At 43.4% G+C, this 19,653-nt stretch overlaps 1 protein-coding gene across 1 annotated transcript in view; it reads right to left on the reverse strand.

Annotated features, from left to right (window-relative positions):
• The window catches only part of ACP3 (acid phosphatase 3), a 94,863-nt gene that overhangs the window by 57,636 nt on the left and 17,574 nt on the right, over window positions 1–19,653 (reverse strand). Inside the window, exons 2-4 of the mRNA XM_068236265.1 lie at window positions 13,688–13,783; window positions 5,698–5,784; window positions 4,342–4,494 (exon numbers count right to left, since the gene is read on the reverse strand). Coding sequence (XP_068092366.1) covers window positions 4,342–4,494; window positions 5,698–5,784; window positions 13,688–13,783 — 336 coding nt within the window. The remainder of the gene's footprint in view (window positions 1–4,341; window positions 4,495–5,697; window positions 5,785–13,687; window positions 13,784–19,653) is intronic.

Raw genomic sequence — 19,653 nt, forward strand, 5'->3', positions numbered from 1 at the left:
GCTCCAGTATGCCCAGATGCTGCCTGTGCTCCAGTATGCCCAGATGCTGCCTGTGCTCCAGTATGCCCAGATGCTGCCTGTGCTCCAGTATGCCCAGATGCTGTCTGTGCTCCAGTATGCCCAGATGCTGCCTGTGCTTCAGTATGTCCAGATGCTGCCTGTGCTCCAGTATGTCCAGATGCTGCCTGTGCTCCAGTATGTCCAGATGCAGCCTGTGCTCCAGTATGTCCAGATGCTGCCTGTGCTCCAGTATGCCCAGATGCTGCCTGTGCTCCAGTATGCCCAGATGCTGCCTGTGCTCCAGTATGTCCAGATGCTGCCTGTGCTCCAGTATGTCCAGATGCTACCTGTGCTCCAGTATGCCCAGATGCTGCCTGTGCTCCAGTATGCCCAGATGCTGCCTGTGCTCCAGTATGCCCAGATGCTGCCTGTGCTCCAGTATGCCCAGATGCTGCCTGTGCTCCAGTATTCCCAGATGCTGTCTGTGCTCCAGTATGCCCAGATGCTGCCTGTGCTTCAGTATGTCCAGATGCTGACTGTGCTCTAGTGTGCATAGATGTTGAAATCATGTCTGGTGAACCAAGTGGAGTTTTTGAGTGTTACCATAGGTATTGGAGTACCTGCTTGAGGGATCCTGAAACTTCATAAGAGCTCATGGAGACTTGCGGTTTCTGGGGGATCTCAGACAAACTTAGTCTGGGTCACATGGAACAGATCAAACCTCCCTTAGGGTTCATTTATCCTATGTGCGTTGCATGGTAACATGAAAGCCAATAGACTGTCATGTTACCGTTCACAGTACAGTGTGTCTTCCCGTGCGCTGTGATATAACGCGGAGGGGAACATTTCATTGCATGGGCAGCATATGGCATATGCAATGGGGACACCCCTTATATATTCTCAGCTGATCATGCAGATGTATTTGAAGATGGCATCCAGGGTTAAAGACACAAACATATCTCCCCCCAAAGTATAACGACTCACCAGATGGTGCGGCCTACAGGGCCCGTCTGCGCAGCAGGGGTATTGGCCACCCCCTCAGCCTCTCTGGCAAGTCTCCACAGCTGACTCCTTAGGTAGATGAACCTTGTAATCACTCGATCGGGGCCTGATTTCACTTATATTACTGATAGCGCTCCACCTCAATCATTTTTGGTGTATTGTCTGGTCATATCTGTACTAATTTTTATTGTAAAGCGCTTATATACTTGTGTATCCTAGCATATGGCATAGTGTTTATCACTCTCGCCTTGCACGCTGGGTCCCCGGTTTGAATCCCAGCCAGGGCACTATCTTCATGGAGTTTGTAAGTTCTCCCCATGTCTGTGTGTGTTTCCTCTGGGCACTCCGGTTTCCTCCCACATCCCCAAATCATACAGATATATTAATTGGCTTTCCACCAAAATTGGCCCTAGACTATGATACATACAATACACAGTACATACATAGACATATGACTATGGTAGGGATTAGCTTGTGAGCCCCTCTGAGGGACAGTTAAGTGACAAGACAGTATACCCTGTACAGCGCTATGAAAGATGTCAGCACTATATACGGTAATTACTAAATAAATTAAAATAATTGCACAACACGTGTTTTCCCATTAGGTTCTATTTTGTTGTGGCTGCCAAATTTTGATGCTTTAATGCGTTCCGTCGGGAACAAATGCACAAAATCACCTTTATGCTTTAATCATTACTAAGCTGATCATATAAATGGTGGTTGTCATAAGGTATTGCTGCAAACTCTGTGGTTCCCTATACCTAGGTGGATAATCCTGGGAGACTTTAACGCATGGGTCGATACACACTCTTCCCAATTAGGAACTGAGCTACTTCTCTCCATGAATGAACTGGGCTTCTCTCAAGCCGTCAGCCTCCCTACCCACAAAAAAGGACACACTTTGGACCTCATTTTCCATTCAGAACTCCTAATATCCAATGTGGAAATTGATCCAGTAGTTTGGTCAGACCACCACACTGTCCACTTCTCCTTTACAGCACCGGCTACAAAACACCAAGTGAAAGAACTAATAAAATATCGTTCCTTGAAAGGTTTGACACCCCAACACCTTCAGAACAGCCTCAATCTAGGCGGACTGACAGATCACAACTTAGGCCTTGAATCCATGGTCCTTAAATATAACCACAATGTCTCAGCCGCTTTTGACGCCATAGCTCCCTTTAAGATTAAATGTTCCGCACCATTACATCACGCTCGCTGGTTTGACAACTCTATAAAGGAACTAAAGAAACAGGGACGCAGACTGGAACGAAGGTCCCTGATGACAAACTTTCCCTAATTGCTCACCTGAAAAAATATCAAACGATGATTAACAAAAAGAAGTCCTTATTCCTGTCTCACGAAAGTGCAAATGCAGCCAACAGACCTGCCCAACTCTTCCGCACGGTTGACAGTCTCTGCAATCCATCTTGCAGGAAATCCAGCATCAAACCTTCACAGGAACTGTGCGAGAAATTTGCCCACTTCTTCTCAGACAAAGTCTCCTCCATACGATCTGCCATTCAATTCACAGCCCCAGAAACCCATGCAGAGCCATATAACAGGTGCAAAAATAGCCTACCACCATGGTCTGATTTTAAGGTAATCACTGAAAAAGACATCTTGGATATCCTCTCAAACTTTCGCTAGACTACCTGCGATCTGGACCCTGGCCCCACTAAGTTCATGTTGAAATGCCCTGAACTATTTATACCGGCATTCCACAAAAAAGTCAACGGTTCCTTACAAGAAGGGTGGTTTCCCTCTACTCTGAAAGAAGCAATCGTCAGGCCACTACTCAAGAAACGATCCTTAGACCCAGATGCTCTAAACAGCTACAGACCTGTCTCAGACCTCCCGTTTCTAGGAAAAGTTATTTAAAAGGCTGTCTACCTCCAACTTGAAGCCAGGCTTTCCAGAAACAACATCCTTGACCCTCTTCAATCTGGCTTCAGGAAATATCACAGCTGTGAAACAGCCCTCAGCCAGATTTGCAATGATCTGCTCATTGCAAGAGACAAGGGTCAATGTTCCATCCTGATTTTGCTCAACCTCTCAGCAGCTTTTGACACAGTCGATCATGAAATCTTGCTCAACAGGCTACAAGAGTACTGTGGCATAGATGGCATTGTTCTCCGGTAGGTTCAACTCCTTCCTGGCTGGCAGAACACAAACGGTAGCCTTAGGGCCCTTCCTCTCCAACCCTGTTCCACTAAAATACAGTGTACCTCAGGGCGCAATATTATCCCCTTTACTTTTCACCATATACATGTTGCCACTTGGAGAAATCATACAAAAACATGGCCTGACGTATCATTGCTATGCTGATGACACCCAGCTATATTTGTCATTCAAACCTGGCGTCACAGACCCTACTCCACAAATAAATGCATGCTTAGCTGAGCTTCAGGAGTGGATGAATAATAATTGGCTAAAACTTAATGCTGACAAAACTGAGGTTCTTGTTATCAAGGGCCAGGGCTCAACAGCAAAGCAGCCCCAGTCTCAACCAACACCGCTAAGGATAGGGAGCTCAGACCTGAACAACTCAGACTGTGTGTGCAGCCTGGGAGTACTGATTGATGGGAAATTAAGCTTCAGGAATCAAATCTCAGCTGTTGTGAAACATTCCTCCTTTCATCTAAGGAATATTGCAAGGATTAAACACCTAATTCCTTCAGAGGATCTTCCAACCCTAGTTCATGCCTCCGTCACATCAAGGTTAGACTACTGCAACGTCCTCTACACAGGCCTGCATAAGAAAGACTTACACCGCCTGCAATTAGTACAGAATGGCGCCGCAAGGCTGTTAACGAGCCAACCCCGCCAATGGCACATAACACCAACCCTGTGCTCACTTCACTGGCTACCGATAAAATGGAGAATTCTGTTTAAGATTGGCTTACTGACATTCAAATCCTTGCACAATCTGGGCCCTGGATACCTGAAGGACTTGTTGCAACTGCATCACACCCCCCACAATCTTAGATCAAAAGGACGTAACACCTTGATCACCCCCAGAGTCCACCTCAAAACCTTTGGAGACAGAGCCTTTTGTCATGCTGCCCCTACACTTTGGAACTCCCTGCCACACCTAATCAGGACAGCTCCATCCCTGGAAGCATTTAAGTCTAAACTGAAAACCTACCTCTTCAGTCTGGCATTCATGAACATCTGACTATCTCCTCTGTAACACAACCCAGCCTGCAACCCTGTATTAATCTGAGACACAGCTATGCGCTTTGAGTCCTATGGGAGAAAAGTGCTTTACAAATGTTATTGTATTGTATTGTATATGTAAACTGTTTATTTTTCCAATAATACCAAGCAGTCACTTACGTAATCTTCTACTTGCGGCATTGTATGTATAGGAATTAATTGCCAGGTAATGTTGTGATGTAAATATTGATTATCAGTGTTTTGGAACAAACCACCAATATTAGCCTGGGCACTCATTAATGTTCGGTCCACGTCTGTGCTTCTCACATAAAACTATGAGACAAAAAGAATTATTATATCAGTTACTATTACGGTATTTTTTTTACTATTAATGTAACAGATAACAGAATAGTCTCTGGTATTTATATTATTACAGTATATACTATCTAGATGCATTTATATCAGTTTATGCGCCAAAGGAGATAAGGATCCTCAGTAAACATACAGACACACATACACATGCTAGGGACATTTTGACAGGAGGCCACTTAACGGGAAAACTACTTTCTCTTACAGCTTAGAATTTCAAATGCCTAGCATGGGGCATAACTGCAAATCATGGATCCCCCAGTAAAAGTTTGATGGAGCACCCCAATGTATTCTGAGGTGGAAGCAGCCTGCCAGATTATTGTCATGCGCATGGCTCCTTAAAAAAGAGGCCCTATGCAATCTCGAAACACTGACATTATTTATCTTATTACAATAAATGTCATGCAATTAACCAGGGAGGTGCCGTCTTACACTTAATTGATGTGAGATAGGAGTGCCATCATCTACTCCATTTAGCCCTGAGTGCAGGATAACCTATTTTGATTGAATGCCTAGAAATGTTTTTGGTTTAGCACACCGTCCCTGCTTCTACCACAACTTACATCCTCTAATTCTACAGCCACAGTGTCACAGGTTCTTGCTCACCCATAATAACTACTTTCTCCAACCACATATCTTTTATCATGCAGACAATCTGCTTATCGGTTTCCCCCTCAACTGTGTGTCCTCACTATTGATTTACTTGCAATGTATGCTCTAGCCACATCCTACTACTCCACCCCCTTGACCTACTTCTGATCACTCGATTTATCCCACCCAATACTTTCTCCTGTCATCTTCACAGTGCTGCACCCGGTCCTCTGTGTCCTTACTTCAGTTTGTGCTCCCAGCCCAGCCACTCGTCTATCTTACTGACCCCCTTTTGCCTTGTTATCACCAATCTCTTCAATTATGCCCTCCATCCACCCTCACACCCTCCTTTACCACTATTCATTTACTGCCACTACCTCCTGGCTCCTACTTAACCCCACTTTGTGCTTTATCCACCTATCCTACAAGCCCTACCAACTGCATCACTGCCTCCTACCTGCCTCTACTCAACTTCACTTTTTAACATGTGCTGTGCCTGAATGGACACACATTTTCTAATTTACACAAAAGATTCACAGTCGAGTTTGGCATAATTGAAAAAATGAATGTGTATACCTCATGCCTTTTGTAGGTTTCATTCAGAAGTCCGGAATATCTGTTTCTCATGAATCTTCCCAGCTCATAGTGTTGCTGTATTCCAAGCTGTAGAAACATTTCATACAACACAATTTAGGACATTCTGATTACCAGAATTGTATTATTGTTCTACTGCTGTTTGAAATCATAGTTTGATTGTATTCCTTGGTAAATATCACACTGACATTTTAATACTGTCTACTGGGGGCAGCACGGTGGCGTAGTGATTAGCTCTCTCGCCTTGCAGCGCTGGGTCCCTGGTTCGAATCCCAGCCAGGGCACTATCTGCAAAGAGTTTGTATGTTCTCTCCGTGTCTGCGTGGGTTTCCTCCGGGCACTCCGGTTTCCTCCCACATTCCAAAAACATACGGATAAGTTAATTGGCTCCCCCTAAAAAAAAAAAAAAAACATTGGCCCTAGACTACAGTACTTACACTACATAATATAGACATATGGCAATGGTAGGGATTAGATTGTGAGCTCCTTTGAGGGACAGTTAGTGACAAGATATATATATATATACACTGTACAGCGCTGCGTAATATGTCAGCGCTATTTAAATACTAAATAATAATAAATAATAATAATAATAATACAATTTGTGTATTGTACTATATTGCTTCAATAAATCACTGAGGCAGAAAGCACCACAAGTAAAACCAGCAAGCCATTATGTTTTTGTTTTTCACATGATCAGCTAGAGGAAAATACGTTATTGTGAAAGACATTCAGTGTTATTTAAAATTAAAGTGGCCCCATAATATTAGATTATTGTAAGTAAAATTGGTACTATGATTGTAAACCATTGTTACCTTATTAACTCTTCCCACTGTTTCCTATTGCATTCTGTTTGGACCCAACACTGACGTAGTGTTTTGGCTAAGATAATTGTTTGGCTACAGAGGAGGGGAGAAGATTAAGAGAAGTCATATTGTAAATCCTGACGCTTTTCATCTCTTGAACTCTGTGGCTAGATCCCCCAAATTCTCATTAGTGTAGTTAAATGATAAGTTTGCAGCTTCACGGATAACCAAGGCAACTCCAGAGGTAAAAGAACAGACTGAGAAATTGTCTTTCATTGACTGAGACTGAAAAATTGCCTATCATTGTTGATGTGATGTTACTTTGAAACAATTGCTTCTCTAAAGCTATTACACGCTTTCAGAAATCTAAAGTGAAGCGTACCTCAATCTTAAATTTGAAGATAGAAAATATAGATTGATCAGGTGTGCAGGAGCTGCAGTAGATTGGAGGCCTATAGTGTTGCACTGAATTGGACAGTGCAACGCTGAGGTTAGATAGATGTTCAATAAATTCCATGCAGAAATGTACTGATCTATGTGCAGTGTGTGGCGGGATTCAATCAGATCAGAGAGGGATTGATATGTTTGCCACATTGGGTTGCAATCTATGCCACCATAGGATCATTGCTGAGATTGTTCATCTATGGTATTGTGTTAACACCTGAATGCTACACACCAGCACAATGTCAAAACTTCTGCTTTTATAAAGGCGGTCACCACTGCTGATGATCAAATAATCACGTAAATTTGATCATCAGCTCCTGGCTACAACTGCCCCTCTTAATTCCTGTGGAAGTGGATAGGGTTTACTTACTGTTCCAGCAGCATTTTGACTTGGGGTCCTTTCACACTTACCGTGGTCTGTTGTGTCACATAAAAGTGCTGCATCCCGTTGCAGTGATAGCTCTATGGCAATGTCACATTGAACGCAGAGTTGCTGGTACCGTCATGGCAACGCAAGATTAACTGCGTGTGGTAAACCCGAAACGAAGCTTACTTTCATTGGAAAGTATGCATCACAGTATGGTCACACCGCAGCGTACTGTACGGTGCAACCTTTCAGGATCGTTGCGGTGCAATCGTATAACAATCACAGCGGAACGCATTAAGGGCTTGATTCACTAAACCATGATAACTCATAGCACGGCCGCGCTAGCGTTTTCGCACACAATCGTGAATAGATTCGCGATTGCGCTCGGAAATTCTTGATTGCGGGCAAAAACGCTAGCGTGACCATGCTATGAGTTATCACGGTTTAGTGAATCAAGCCCCAAGTGTGAAAGGGGCCTTAGTGTTTGTGAAATAAAAAATGACAGGTCTATTATGTTATCTGTTTTTGTTCATCTAAGGTTGTACTAACCTAATTTTAAGACTTGCAAAAAACATGCAAAAACAAATTGGACACAGATTTTAAAAATAAATCTAACATTTAGTAACAGCGTGCAATGAGAATTCTCATTTGGAATGTTATTTTATGGCTTGGAGTTGGAAGGTGGCCAAACACTTTTATGCAACATACAGGGAGCTTAGAGTAGAGGCAATTACAGAAGCCAACAACATGGTGGTAATTTTTATAAAGGTTAAGCGAAGTGAAGTGCTCTTCACTAGAAAGATCCAGTTCTGTGGAGGGGAATTACAGAGAATTTCAGTTGAATACTTGAAATGAGAACAGGTTCACTTTCAATTATTTTCAGCAACTAAATGATAATAAGGGAAACCTGAGTGAAGTATGGTAAACTGTGCTGAGTGGACAATGGGATCTGACATATTTTTTGATAATGTTGCTTGCCTTCCTGACTGCCTTATCTGAGTAGTTCTTGTTTCATTGATCTGCAACAAATATGGAGCCAGTGAATTCACAATGAACTCCTGATCTGCATACTTGTTCTTGTTCACAGTAACATAATAACACGCCATCTTTTGTTGCAATACAAGCTACCCTTATCAACCAAAACTCTAAAATCACCTCCCTAATATTGTGTAGATCTCCTTGTGCCACCAACAAAGCTATGGCCCTTTCACTTACTGACCCCACAAGACTTCTAAAGTTGCTTTGTGGTATCTGAAACCAAGGCATAAGCAGCAGGACCATTAGGTTGGGGATGTGGAACTCTAGTCCTCAAGGACCAAGGTCTTTACACATTTTTGGCCCAGCTCAAATTAATTGATAAGAAAGGTATAGTTTATCAAGTAGAATACATTTCTCCCTTTCTCAGTCCTTCCTAAACACAGGATATGGCCCTCGAGGACTTGAGTTCAACGCCTGTGCTTTAGGTTCTGTAAAGTGAGAAGTTGGGCTTTAACGAATCAGACTTATTTCTCAAGTACAACCCACAGATGAAGAATTGGAATGCGACCTGGTAATGACTTTGTGGTGTAATTTTGATGCATAAATGCACTTAGAGGGCATGTTTAGCAGTGGACACAGGTCAGCAGGGGCACTCTGACTGGTTTGCATCTATGCAGCCCCATACACAGCAAGCTTCAATTTGCTGCGTTTTGACACCTTCTTCTCATGGCTAGCAATATGTCTTTCAGCAATGTTTCTTTACTGTACTCTACTATAAAATTGGACGAAACAGGCTAAACGTTGCTCCTCCCATGCCTGAATGAGCCTTCGGTACTCATGAACCTGTTGATGCTTCACTGGTTGTCCTTCAGTGGGCAACTATTGATAGGTTCTAGCTACTGCATACTGGGAAAACACCACAGGGACTGCTGCTATGAAGATGCTCAGTGGTCGAGCCGTCACAATATGGCCCTTGTCAAAGTAACAGAGATCTTTATGCATTTCCATTTATCCAGCTTTGAACACATTATTTTTAAGAATTGATGGTTTGCTTGTTGTCTGTCTCATTTAAAGAGACTCTGAAGTCTCTTAAAATTCAGCTTTTTATTTCAAAAATGTGTTTAACATCATTCCTCTAACTAAAACGCCGCATCCCGTGGCTGGACTCTAACTAAATTCCCCCAAACTCCCCTCGCAAAATCCACGACTTTCTTGGTCGTGGATTTTGCTGCCCTGTGCGCTTCCGTGTGAGGCAGAGCTAGCAGCCGCAGCTTTGCCTCCTTATACGTCTATCAGTGTGTCTCTCCGCCTCTCTCTCAGTGAAGGAAGACTGAGAGGGGCGGGGAGAGGTGGCAATCCGGACTGATAGATGCGTGGAGAGGCAGAGCTGCAGCTGAAAGGAAGTGCTGCTGGGATTGCAGGAATTTAGTTAGATTCCAACCACGAGGATGCGGCATTTTAGTTAGGGGAATGATGTTAAACACATTTTTAAACAACACACACACTTGCCCCCATGCACTTTGCACAAGCACCCTTCTGCAGACCCACACGCACAACCGCGGCCCACTTAAGCACGCTGCGTCTAAGGTCACGGCACCACACCTGCTCATGGCCACTTGCTGTGCTAGCATGGCAGGCACCTGACACATTCTTAAGGATGCAAGGACACAGGCAGAGGTAGTTTCATAATATAGGATTAGGGGTGCTGTGAGGGGGATGAAATGTTATATTACTTGAAGCATTTACCTTCCATATTCTACTGTGTTTTAGCTGAAAGATGGCGTAGCATAAAAACAAGAACATGAAATAAAAATGCTTTGTCAATCCCGGTTTTTATGCCAATACCGCTGCCAGGTAAAACATAGTACAGTGTGGAGGGTTAATATAATAGGCTTGCTCTAATTACATCCCATCCCTTGATAGAAGCCATTTTAATGAGATCAATAGATACAGCAGCACCTGTCACTTGTTTCAATGTAGTGGCTTATCAGCATAGCTTTAGTAATTTAATGTTATAAATTCTACCTCCATGTTTTTGTCTGCTACTATGGTTTATAGCAATTAGGGATGCTCATTCGGATTTCGCGGAATTGAAATTTCTGAATTTCCAATCGGAACTCGGAAATCAGAAAACGGAACTAGGAAATCGGATTTCTGCAGAAATACTGCATTACTGCAATTCAATAATTTTAGCCCAATCACAGAACTGGAAATCAATGGACCAATCAGAGAATGCAAAAACAACTCGAAAGTATTTGGCCAATCAGAGAATGCAAACAATGACAAAAAAAAACAAAAACACTACTCGGAAATCGGAAACCGATCGGAAATCGGATTTCTGTATAAAAATTGCATTACCACAACTTGGTATTTTTAGCCCAATCACAGAACTCGGAAGCATTGGACCAATCAGAGAATGCAGAGTCAACTCGGAAGTATTTGGCCGATCAGAGAATGCAAACAATGACTCCAAAAAAAATACTCGGAAATTGGAAATCCGAACTCAGAAATCGGAAACGATCGGATATCTGTGAAATCGGTAATCGGCATTGGCCGAAGTCGGAATTTCTGCAGGATCGGAAATCAGCATTTCTGACCATCCCTAGTAGCAATCATTTGTTTCCTGAACAGGACTTCACAAAATTCCTATCTCACTGCTCTTATCCAGGACCGGTTCTCTCTTGAAGCAAGGTGAAACATTTGCATCAGGCACAGAGATTACAGGGGCAGCATGTTTGTACTGTGTTTACACTAACAGCATGCAGTCAGAGTAGGAGGAAAAGCAAAAGTAGAGCAAGGGGAAAATCAGCTTGTTGTGCTGTGTGAGGAGTCTGACAGTGAGTGAGGAGGGGGAGCCAGGAGAGCAGCAGTGTTTCATTTGAGGAGGTGGCACTGCTATCCTGACTGAGGAGGAATGGAGAGGCTGAGGGGAACATTTTGTTTCTCACAAACTCGATTCAGTCAGCCAGTGTGTTATTGTGTTGAGCTGCAGCATGCCATGTGAGTACATTAAATGAAGCAAAGTAAATTGTCGGGTGCTGTGCGATCATTTCAAATCTGGAAGGGGGGAGGGGGCCCGCGTACATCAAAAAAGGGCGTTGGGAAAAAAGGGCGCGTGGTGTAAACGATAAGCAGTATTATCATGTATAAAAATATTGTGTAGAATTTCGTTTACAAATAGTGTTTTAAGAATTTATAAATCATTAAATAATGTGTATGAAATCGGCAATTCTTAAAACGTTAATCTTCCCTGTTTCTAAACTGAAACTTAGAATTACGTTTGTTAAAAAAAAACAGTAATATTTGTTTAAACATTATAATTATATATTGTTATGAATAATCTTGATTTATTGTTTATTATTATAATAAAATGTGAAAATATTGTTTATAACAATGATATTAATATAAGTACATTCATAATAACTGTTAATTAGTATTATTAAAATTGTACTAAAACTATGCCTAACCCTACTCTCACACAGAACCCTCCCTGTACCTATCCCTAACCCCTAGACCCCCTGGTGGTGCCTAAACCTAAGACCCCCCTGGTGGTGCCTAAACCTAAGACCCCCCTGGTGGTGCCTAAACCTAAGACTCCCCTGGTGGTGCCTAAACCTAAGACTCCCCTGGTGGTGCCTAAACCTAAGACCCCCCTGGGGGCAGAGTCGGGACAAGGTCCTCCAGCACCCAAGGCTGAGACACCAAAGTGCGCCCCCCCCCCATCCCTGCCACCCCAGCCGTCACACACTGATTGCTATTAGACTAAGAGGGCCACAGGGCCCACAACCTCCCCAACACCTTAATATCTAGTTATCTGGCTTGCAGTCACTGCTATGTATCCCCTTTTCTTATTTCTTTCTGCTTCAAACACAATTCGGAATGACAGCTGAATGAATTCTGCGCCCCCTCCTACACTGCGCCCTGAGGCTGGAGTCTCTCCAGCCTATGCCTCGGCCCGGCCCTGCCTGGGGGTGCCTAAACCTAAGACCCCCCTGGTGGTGCCTAAACCTAAGACCCCCCTGGTGGTGCCTGAACCTAAGACCTCCTATGGATAATAATGTTTTACAAACATTAATAAATAAAAAATGTAAATAAAAAAATGTAAATAATTTTTTTGGGTGGATAATGTTTTAGAAATGTTTTACAAATAGTGATTGTAAAAAATATATTGCAATTTACGTTACGTACTGATCGCTTTATTCTGTGACTAATAATGTTTTACAAACAGTAAGGGTTAAAATGTTAAATAATGTTTTAATTAAACAGGATAAATATGTGTAGCATTTTTATAAACGTTATTCGTCACGGGCTCATTTTGTAAAGTTAAATCATCACAAGCACAGTTATAAAAAATTAAGAATCTCCGGGCGCCGTTTGTAAAACATTAATAATCTCCGGCGGCCCTTTTTCCCTGTTCGGCGCCCATTAAACGATATTTATAATGGGAGTGAATGGGGCGCCCTTTTTGTCCACTTGTCTCATGCGCCCAAATCTCCTGCTTCCAGGGGGCCCTGCTCATATCACTAGGTCCTTGCTTTCCTAGACATCTTCACACAGTAGGAATGATCAATTAGATGCAAATGATTTCTCCTTGCATTCAAATTTCATGTAAATTTTATGCAGCTTGAACTTAGGCAATTAGAGTACATTTTTAGCCCTTAATTTTCGTTGTATCAAATTCAAGTGTAAGTTGAATGTTTGGCCAGATCTTATTCATCTGGTCAAAAAAAGCTTGTAATTCCTCACCAGTGCCATATACCTATTTTGCATAAGTTGCACTAAACACCAATACTGCACTACAGCGAAGAAGGATCGAGCTGTAGTTTTCAGCAGAGCTGTTTCTAGTCAGTGTTTCTAATTCAGGTATATAATTATTATTATTATTATTTAGTATTTATATAGCGCCGACATATTACGCAGCGCTGTACAGTGTATATATATATATATATTGTCTTGTCACTAACTGTCCCTCAAAGGAGCTCACAATCTAATCCCTACCATTGCCATATGTCTATATTATGTAGTGTAAGTACTGTAGTCTAGGGCCAATTTTTAGGGGGAGCCAATTAACTTATCTGTATGTTTTTGGAATGTGGGAGGAAACCGGAGTGCCCAGAGGAAACTCACGCAGACACGGAGAGAACATACAAACTCTTTGCAGATAGTGCCCTGGCTGGGATTCGAACCAGGGACCCAGCGCTGCAAGGCGAGAGAGCTAACCACTACGCCACCGTGCTGCCCATAATGTGATGACAGTTTCCCTTTAAAGGATAGTTTCAAAAATGAATTGCAATACAGTATAAGCAGTGGTGAAAAGTATGCTGTAAAATGAATGAAAAATACATTCAAAAGACATATTAGCCTATTTATACAATACCTCTGTCAGCTGTCCAAAGCCATCAGGCCAAGAGTCTTCTTTATATTTGTCATTTGGGTACGTTGCAATGGGGCTCCTGTCGCCATGGCGAAACACCTGAAACAAAGCACAAAGCCTTGTGACATTAAATTGACAACTTTTCCTACAGAATACTGTAAATAACACAAGCCTAATTTGGAAGCTGTTACATTTGTCTATAGTCAGTCATTCAAATTGACCCGCTGAAAGCCACAACCTGGTAGGCAGTGCATACCCACGTATACTGTATATGAAACACACACCATAGTTGCTCCAACTATTGCCTGATGAAGCAGGACTGAACCCGCGAAACGTGTTTTTAAAATAAAGCTCTGATTGATGATGAAATCTGCTTGCATCACTGATTATACCTTCAGGGGCAAATCCAGGTTTTTCAAGGAGGGGATTCCTGAAAGGTCTCCCTCAGCCATGCACAATACAGTATAATAATATGGTAGGACATCATGCTGGGTACACATAATGCAATTTACCATCTGACCGACCGGCGGACAACGGGGATCGATCAGGAGCAGTTTGGATACAGATAATAATGAGGGCTATGAAAGGGAAAGTGAAGCATTCACACAGCAGGGCACAGGGCTGTGCTCATACCTGACTCTCTTAAGTTGCCCAGAATTGCTGATCCATGCTCTGTACACACTCTGCTGCTACATCCAAAGTCAACTGTAGCAGAGAAAGAAAGGGGGCAGCTGAAATCCCCCCTGCGTTTTCCTATGACCTCTGTTTTAAAAAAAATGCCACGTCAATGCCATCATTACATTAAAACATACTAGGCACTACTCTGCTCAGCGAGAGTAATTTACTAAAGCTCCGGTAGGTGCCAGTGAATTTTGATGTGAGTAAATTCTTGATTGCGATATTTATGAGAAAAAAAATGTGTTAGTAGGAGTGTCGGAAGCCTCATTAAGATACATGACAGATTTATTAACCATTTACAAATGGATTTAATGGGCTGATGTCCCGGGCAATCGCCACAGTGAACACCAACTTCCTATCCAGCTGTTCAAGTAGCTGGAAAAACATAGAGTGAATGTACGGCTTCCCTAATAAATTGAGCAATCCACATGGACTTCAATAGCAGGTAAGTACAGTTCCCAAGTGGCACACCTTTCAATGGTATTTAGGGAGCATGACCTAGGTGCGTAGCCAAGCCAACCAACCAAACTTGCAAAAGCAGTAAGTCAGGTCAGCGCACCAAATTGCTTTCTGAAGCTCTAAAGTGTAATTCATCAGCAGTCTACAATGACAAAGCTCACAGTAGTTTCCAGGCCCCAAGGAGTCACCTTCTTCAGAGCACAATGTAGTCAGTCTTCAGCACTTTTCATTTAAACCACACATTGACAAACTATCCTCCTCTTGTCGCCTCCACCTAAAAAACATCTCCTGCATCCACCCTTTTCTCACACAGGACACTACTAAACAGGGGCGTTTCTAGGGTCCTTGGAGATCGGGGGCACCTGTGGGCACCAGATGGAGAGGTGTGCCGCGGCAAAAATGGGCGTGGCCATGATGTAAGTGGGCGTGACCATGGGTGGGGCCAAATGTACATGAACTTAGCAGCGGTGTAAGCTACAGATAACGGGCCTGCCCATCGAAATATTGGATGGAGCCCCCTGTCCTTTATTTAGATAATTTACACTCAGTATAGGCATAGATCAAAGATGTATACGCACATACAATTTTGATTGGTCAATCACTGACCCCCAATTTTACCAACCCCATGCAGTAAGTGGGCCAACAGACAATGAATTTTATGAACAGAGCTAAAATTGGCTAATCGAAATTGTATGTGTGTACCAGGCTTTACAGTTATTCCTGTATATACTGAAAGTAGCAGGGATCAGCATACAATACAGCTGGTTTACAATAGGTAAAGGCACAGAGTAACACCTTACACTGTACACACTGGAGGTAAATCAGCACACAGTGCAGGCACTAGAGAACAGCGTATACTGTACATACTGTAGGCAGCAGAATTCAGCACACTGCAGCTAGCATGCCAAAAATATGAGGATCACGTTGTGCGGCGTGCTTATCGCGCCGCACCGAAAAATGGGTGGGCCATGGACCAGAATATAGGTGTGGTAACGGGTGGAGACAAATTTACATGAACCTAGCAATGGTGGGACATTAGATTATGACAGTGGTGGCGAACCTTTTGGAGGGCGAGTGCCTAAACTGCAACCCAAAAGTCACAACAGCAATTTAAACTAAATACTGTACAAACGTTTTAACTCATACATGAACATTATGGAAAATCCAAGTTGAAAATAAACTGTGAAGATAAACAATTTCATCCATCCTACTCCTGAAAAATGTATTCAATTTTTTAGAACCTCCCAGTTTTATTTTCTGTTTTAAAAAGCTAAAAAAGTAGGTTTAATGCTATTGTCTCATATGATAAGGATTCAGCTTTTCCCATAGTCTCGCAGTTAGCAATCATGCGACCCCCAACAAGACAAATTCAGCAATCATGAGGCCCCCGACAAGACAAATTCAGCAATCGTGTGGGCCCGACATGACAAATTCAGCAATCGTGAGGCCCCCAACATGACAAATTCAGCAATCGTGAGGCCCCCGACATGACAAATTCAGCAATCATGAGGCCCCCAACATGACAAATTCAGCAATCATGACGCCCCCAACAAATCACGAGGCCCCCAACAAGACAAATTCAGCAATCATGAGGCCTCCAACAATTCATGAGGCCCCCTCAAGACAAATTCAGCAATCTTGAGGCCCCCAACAAATCATAAGGCTCCCAACAAGACAAATTCAGCAGTCATGAGGCACATAAATAGACGGCATTTCACATAAATAGGCAGAATGCCCCCTTAATATGGTAGCCCCCCAAGTTAGGTAGTGAGTGACATGGACCCCCAGGTTAGCTAGTGAGTGACAGGCGCCTCCAGTTAGGTAGTGAGTGACAGGGACCCCGATAGTGAGTGCCAGGGAGCCCCTTTAGGTAGTGAGTGAGTGACAGGGATCCCCTTTAGGTAGTGAGTGAGTGCCAGGGAGCCCCTTTAGGCAGTGAGTGAGTGCCAGGGAGCCCCTTTAGGTAGTGAGTGAGTGCCAGGGAGCCCCTTTAGGCAGTGAGTGAGTGCCAGGGAGCCCCTTTAGGCAGTGAGTGCCAGGGAGCCCCTTTAGGCAGTGAGTGAGTGCCAGGGAGCCCCTTTAGGCAGTGAGTGAGTGCCAGGGAGCCCCTTTAGGTAGTAAGTGAGTGCCAGGGAGCCCCTTTAGGCAGTGAGTGAGTGACAGGGAGCCCCTGCCGCCGCCGCTCCCCCCTTACCTCGCACTCGCAGCCAGCAGACCTCAGGATCAGCGGCGACCCGACCAATATGAGCGGGCGCCGGACGCACCCGCTCTATATGCAGAAGTGATGTCACTTCCGCATATCAATGCGGGCGCTGGGTCCTAGCACCCGCACGAATGGTCGCCGCCTGATCGAGGTCTGAGTGACGCGGCGGCGGCTGGAGGGAGCCGCGGACAGAGGGGGTGAGCGGCGCCTGTCAGAGACAGGCGCCGGGATGCAATGCACCCGCCCAGCCGCGGCCCTGCGGGCACCCCTGGGGAAGAGATCCATGGCACCCCAGGACAGATTGGGGGCACGTGCCCCCCAAAATAGGGCTAGCGACGCCCCTGCTACTAAACTTCTAGTGCATGCCTTGATTATTTCACGACTAGACTATTGCAACTCTCCGCTCTGCGGCCTCTCGCCCACTATTTAGCTCCTTTACAGTCCATCATGAACTCTGTTGCACGACTCATCCACTTCTCTTCCCGTTTCTCCAACCCAACCCCCCTTTTTCAGCCCCTTCACTGGCTGCCAGTTACACAAAGGATACAATTTAAAATCCTTACTCTTGCCTACAAACTCTCTACAACGTAGCTCCTTCATATCTAAATCAACTTATTAGATACCATCCTACATGCAATCTCCACTCTACTAACAATATCCTTCTGTTTTCTTGCCTGCTCACCTCTTCTCACTCCCGCTTACAAGACTTCTTTCGATCCTCTCCCCTCCTCTGGAACACTCTCCCTCAACACATCCGCCACTCAGCCACACTTACTCTTTTTAGGCGCAATCTGAAAACTCACCTCTTCAGGCAAGCATACTCTCCTACCTAGGACACCTCGCCCACTTTCCACCATTTCTACCACCCCATACACAGCTTCCCTTTACTTACTGTCCTATACCTTAAACCTTTAGACTGTAAGGCCTTTCAGCCAGGGCTCTCTTCCCCTTTTGTCTCACAATGCTGTGTAATGGGTATACATACCCCCACCCCTGTGTAAAAATATGTAGTTAATTTGTTTACTGCATCAGCTGTTATCCACTCTTGTATTGTATTAACTGTTGTATGTTTATTTTTGTATTGTTATACCCTGTATGCTGTTGTACAGCGCCACGGAAGATGCTGGCTGGCACTATATAAATCAATAATAATAATAATAATGATAACTTTTGCACAATGTTGAAGAGTGCCTTGCAAGGTGAAGGGGCAGAAATCACTCCCACCACAATGCACCTTTGTCCCAATATTTTTATATTTTTCTCCACCTCTGTGCCCCTCAGAAATAGGGCAGGTGCCAAAAAATCAGGGGCATAAGGTGCTTTCTCTCACTGCCCTCTTAATAAGTGGCCAACCAAACAACCATCCATACCCACATTTAAAAGTAAAAGTGGTCTTTTCCAGACACCTACTTATTTATTAGAGTTAAAATAGTAAAAATAAAAAAAACACAATTTTTTTTTTACCTGAAATAAGACGCACATACCATAATTATATTTAAAATGAAATGATATTAAAATCAGCATCATAAATTCAAACTCATTTTATTATTATTATTTTTTTTATATTGTAGTTCTTCATCCATGTTATTCTTTCTCACTAAAATGTCATTGCAGCTAAAGGTCACCATTGTTACATTGTACTAGAATAATTCAAGCACATAGGCTTAGGGGTTCTCTGTCATTTGTTAGTGCTTAACAATAAGACAGCAATTCTTCAGTCAAGCCAAAATAACACAGCCGGAGAGCATAAGAACAAGGATAAAGAAAAAGAACTAGAAAAACGACTCACAGAGAGCATATAAAACTCACCTGGGAAGTAACAGAAGATCATAGACAAACCTCTAAAGCTACACCCTCACCTCGCGACACAGGAAGAGGGATCCCGGCAACGTCCCACGATGACGAGCACTCACCGATCCATTTTTTGGGCGGTGGGTATGCGCACTGTCACGCAACGACACATGTCGGGCACGAATGAGACTTCAAGCAATCGCTGCACTTTGTGCAGGAGATCCAATCTGTTATTATCGCAGCGCAACATTAACGTCATTGCTCATGATGATTACAGATCAATCAAAATTGGAGGGAAGTACATTTGATCATCCCAATTCCAATGGGCATTATATAAAATACATAGGCTAATAGTATGTGTACAGTGAAGTATGTAAATCAGTGAGGTAAGGAGCTTGATTCACTAAACCGTGATAACTCAAATATCACACCTCATCAACGATATCACACCTTATTAAAGTTAACACGCCTTATCAGAGTAGCAAAGCGGGCACTACGAACCCGCAAGGGACTCAGGTCAGTACGAGTGCCATTGCCAATTAGCAGGCATAAGTTCGTAGCTCTCGCTATGCTACTCTGATAAGGCATGTTAACTTTGATAAGGTGTGATATCTTTCATAAGGTGTGATATTTGAGTTATTACGGTTTAGTGAATCAAGCCCAATATGTGAAATGATGTGTGAGTGGAATGCAAACCAGGCACAGGATGATGGGAATCCTTTCTTAAGCCACAGCACAAAAAAATGGTTTTGTCTCACAAATCAAACCAGTTTTCATTTTATCTTAGAAACAAGGCGGCTGAAAGGCTGGTGGCTTGCTATAGACAGTAAATCTACCC

This window comes from Hyperolius riggenbachi, chromosome 5, assembly GCF_040937935.1.
Source record: "Hyperolius riggenbachi isolate aHypRig1 chromosome 5, aHypRig1.pri, whole genome shotgun sequence".
NCBI classification, from domain to species: domain Eukaryota; kingdom Metazoa; phylum Chordata; class Amphibia; order Anura; family Hyperoliidae; genus Hyperolius; species Hyperolius riggenbachi.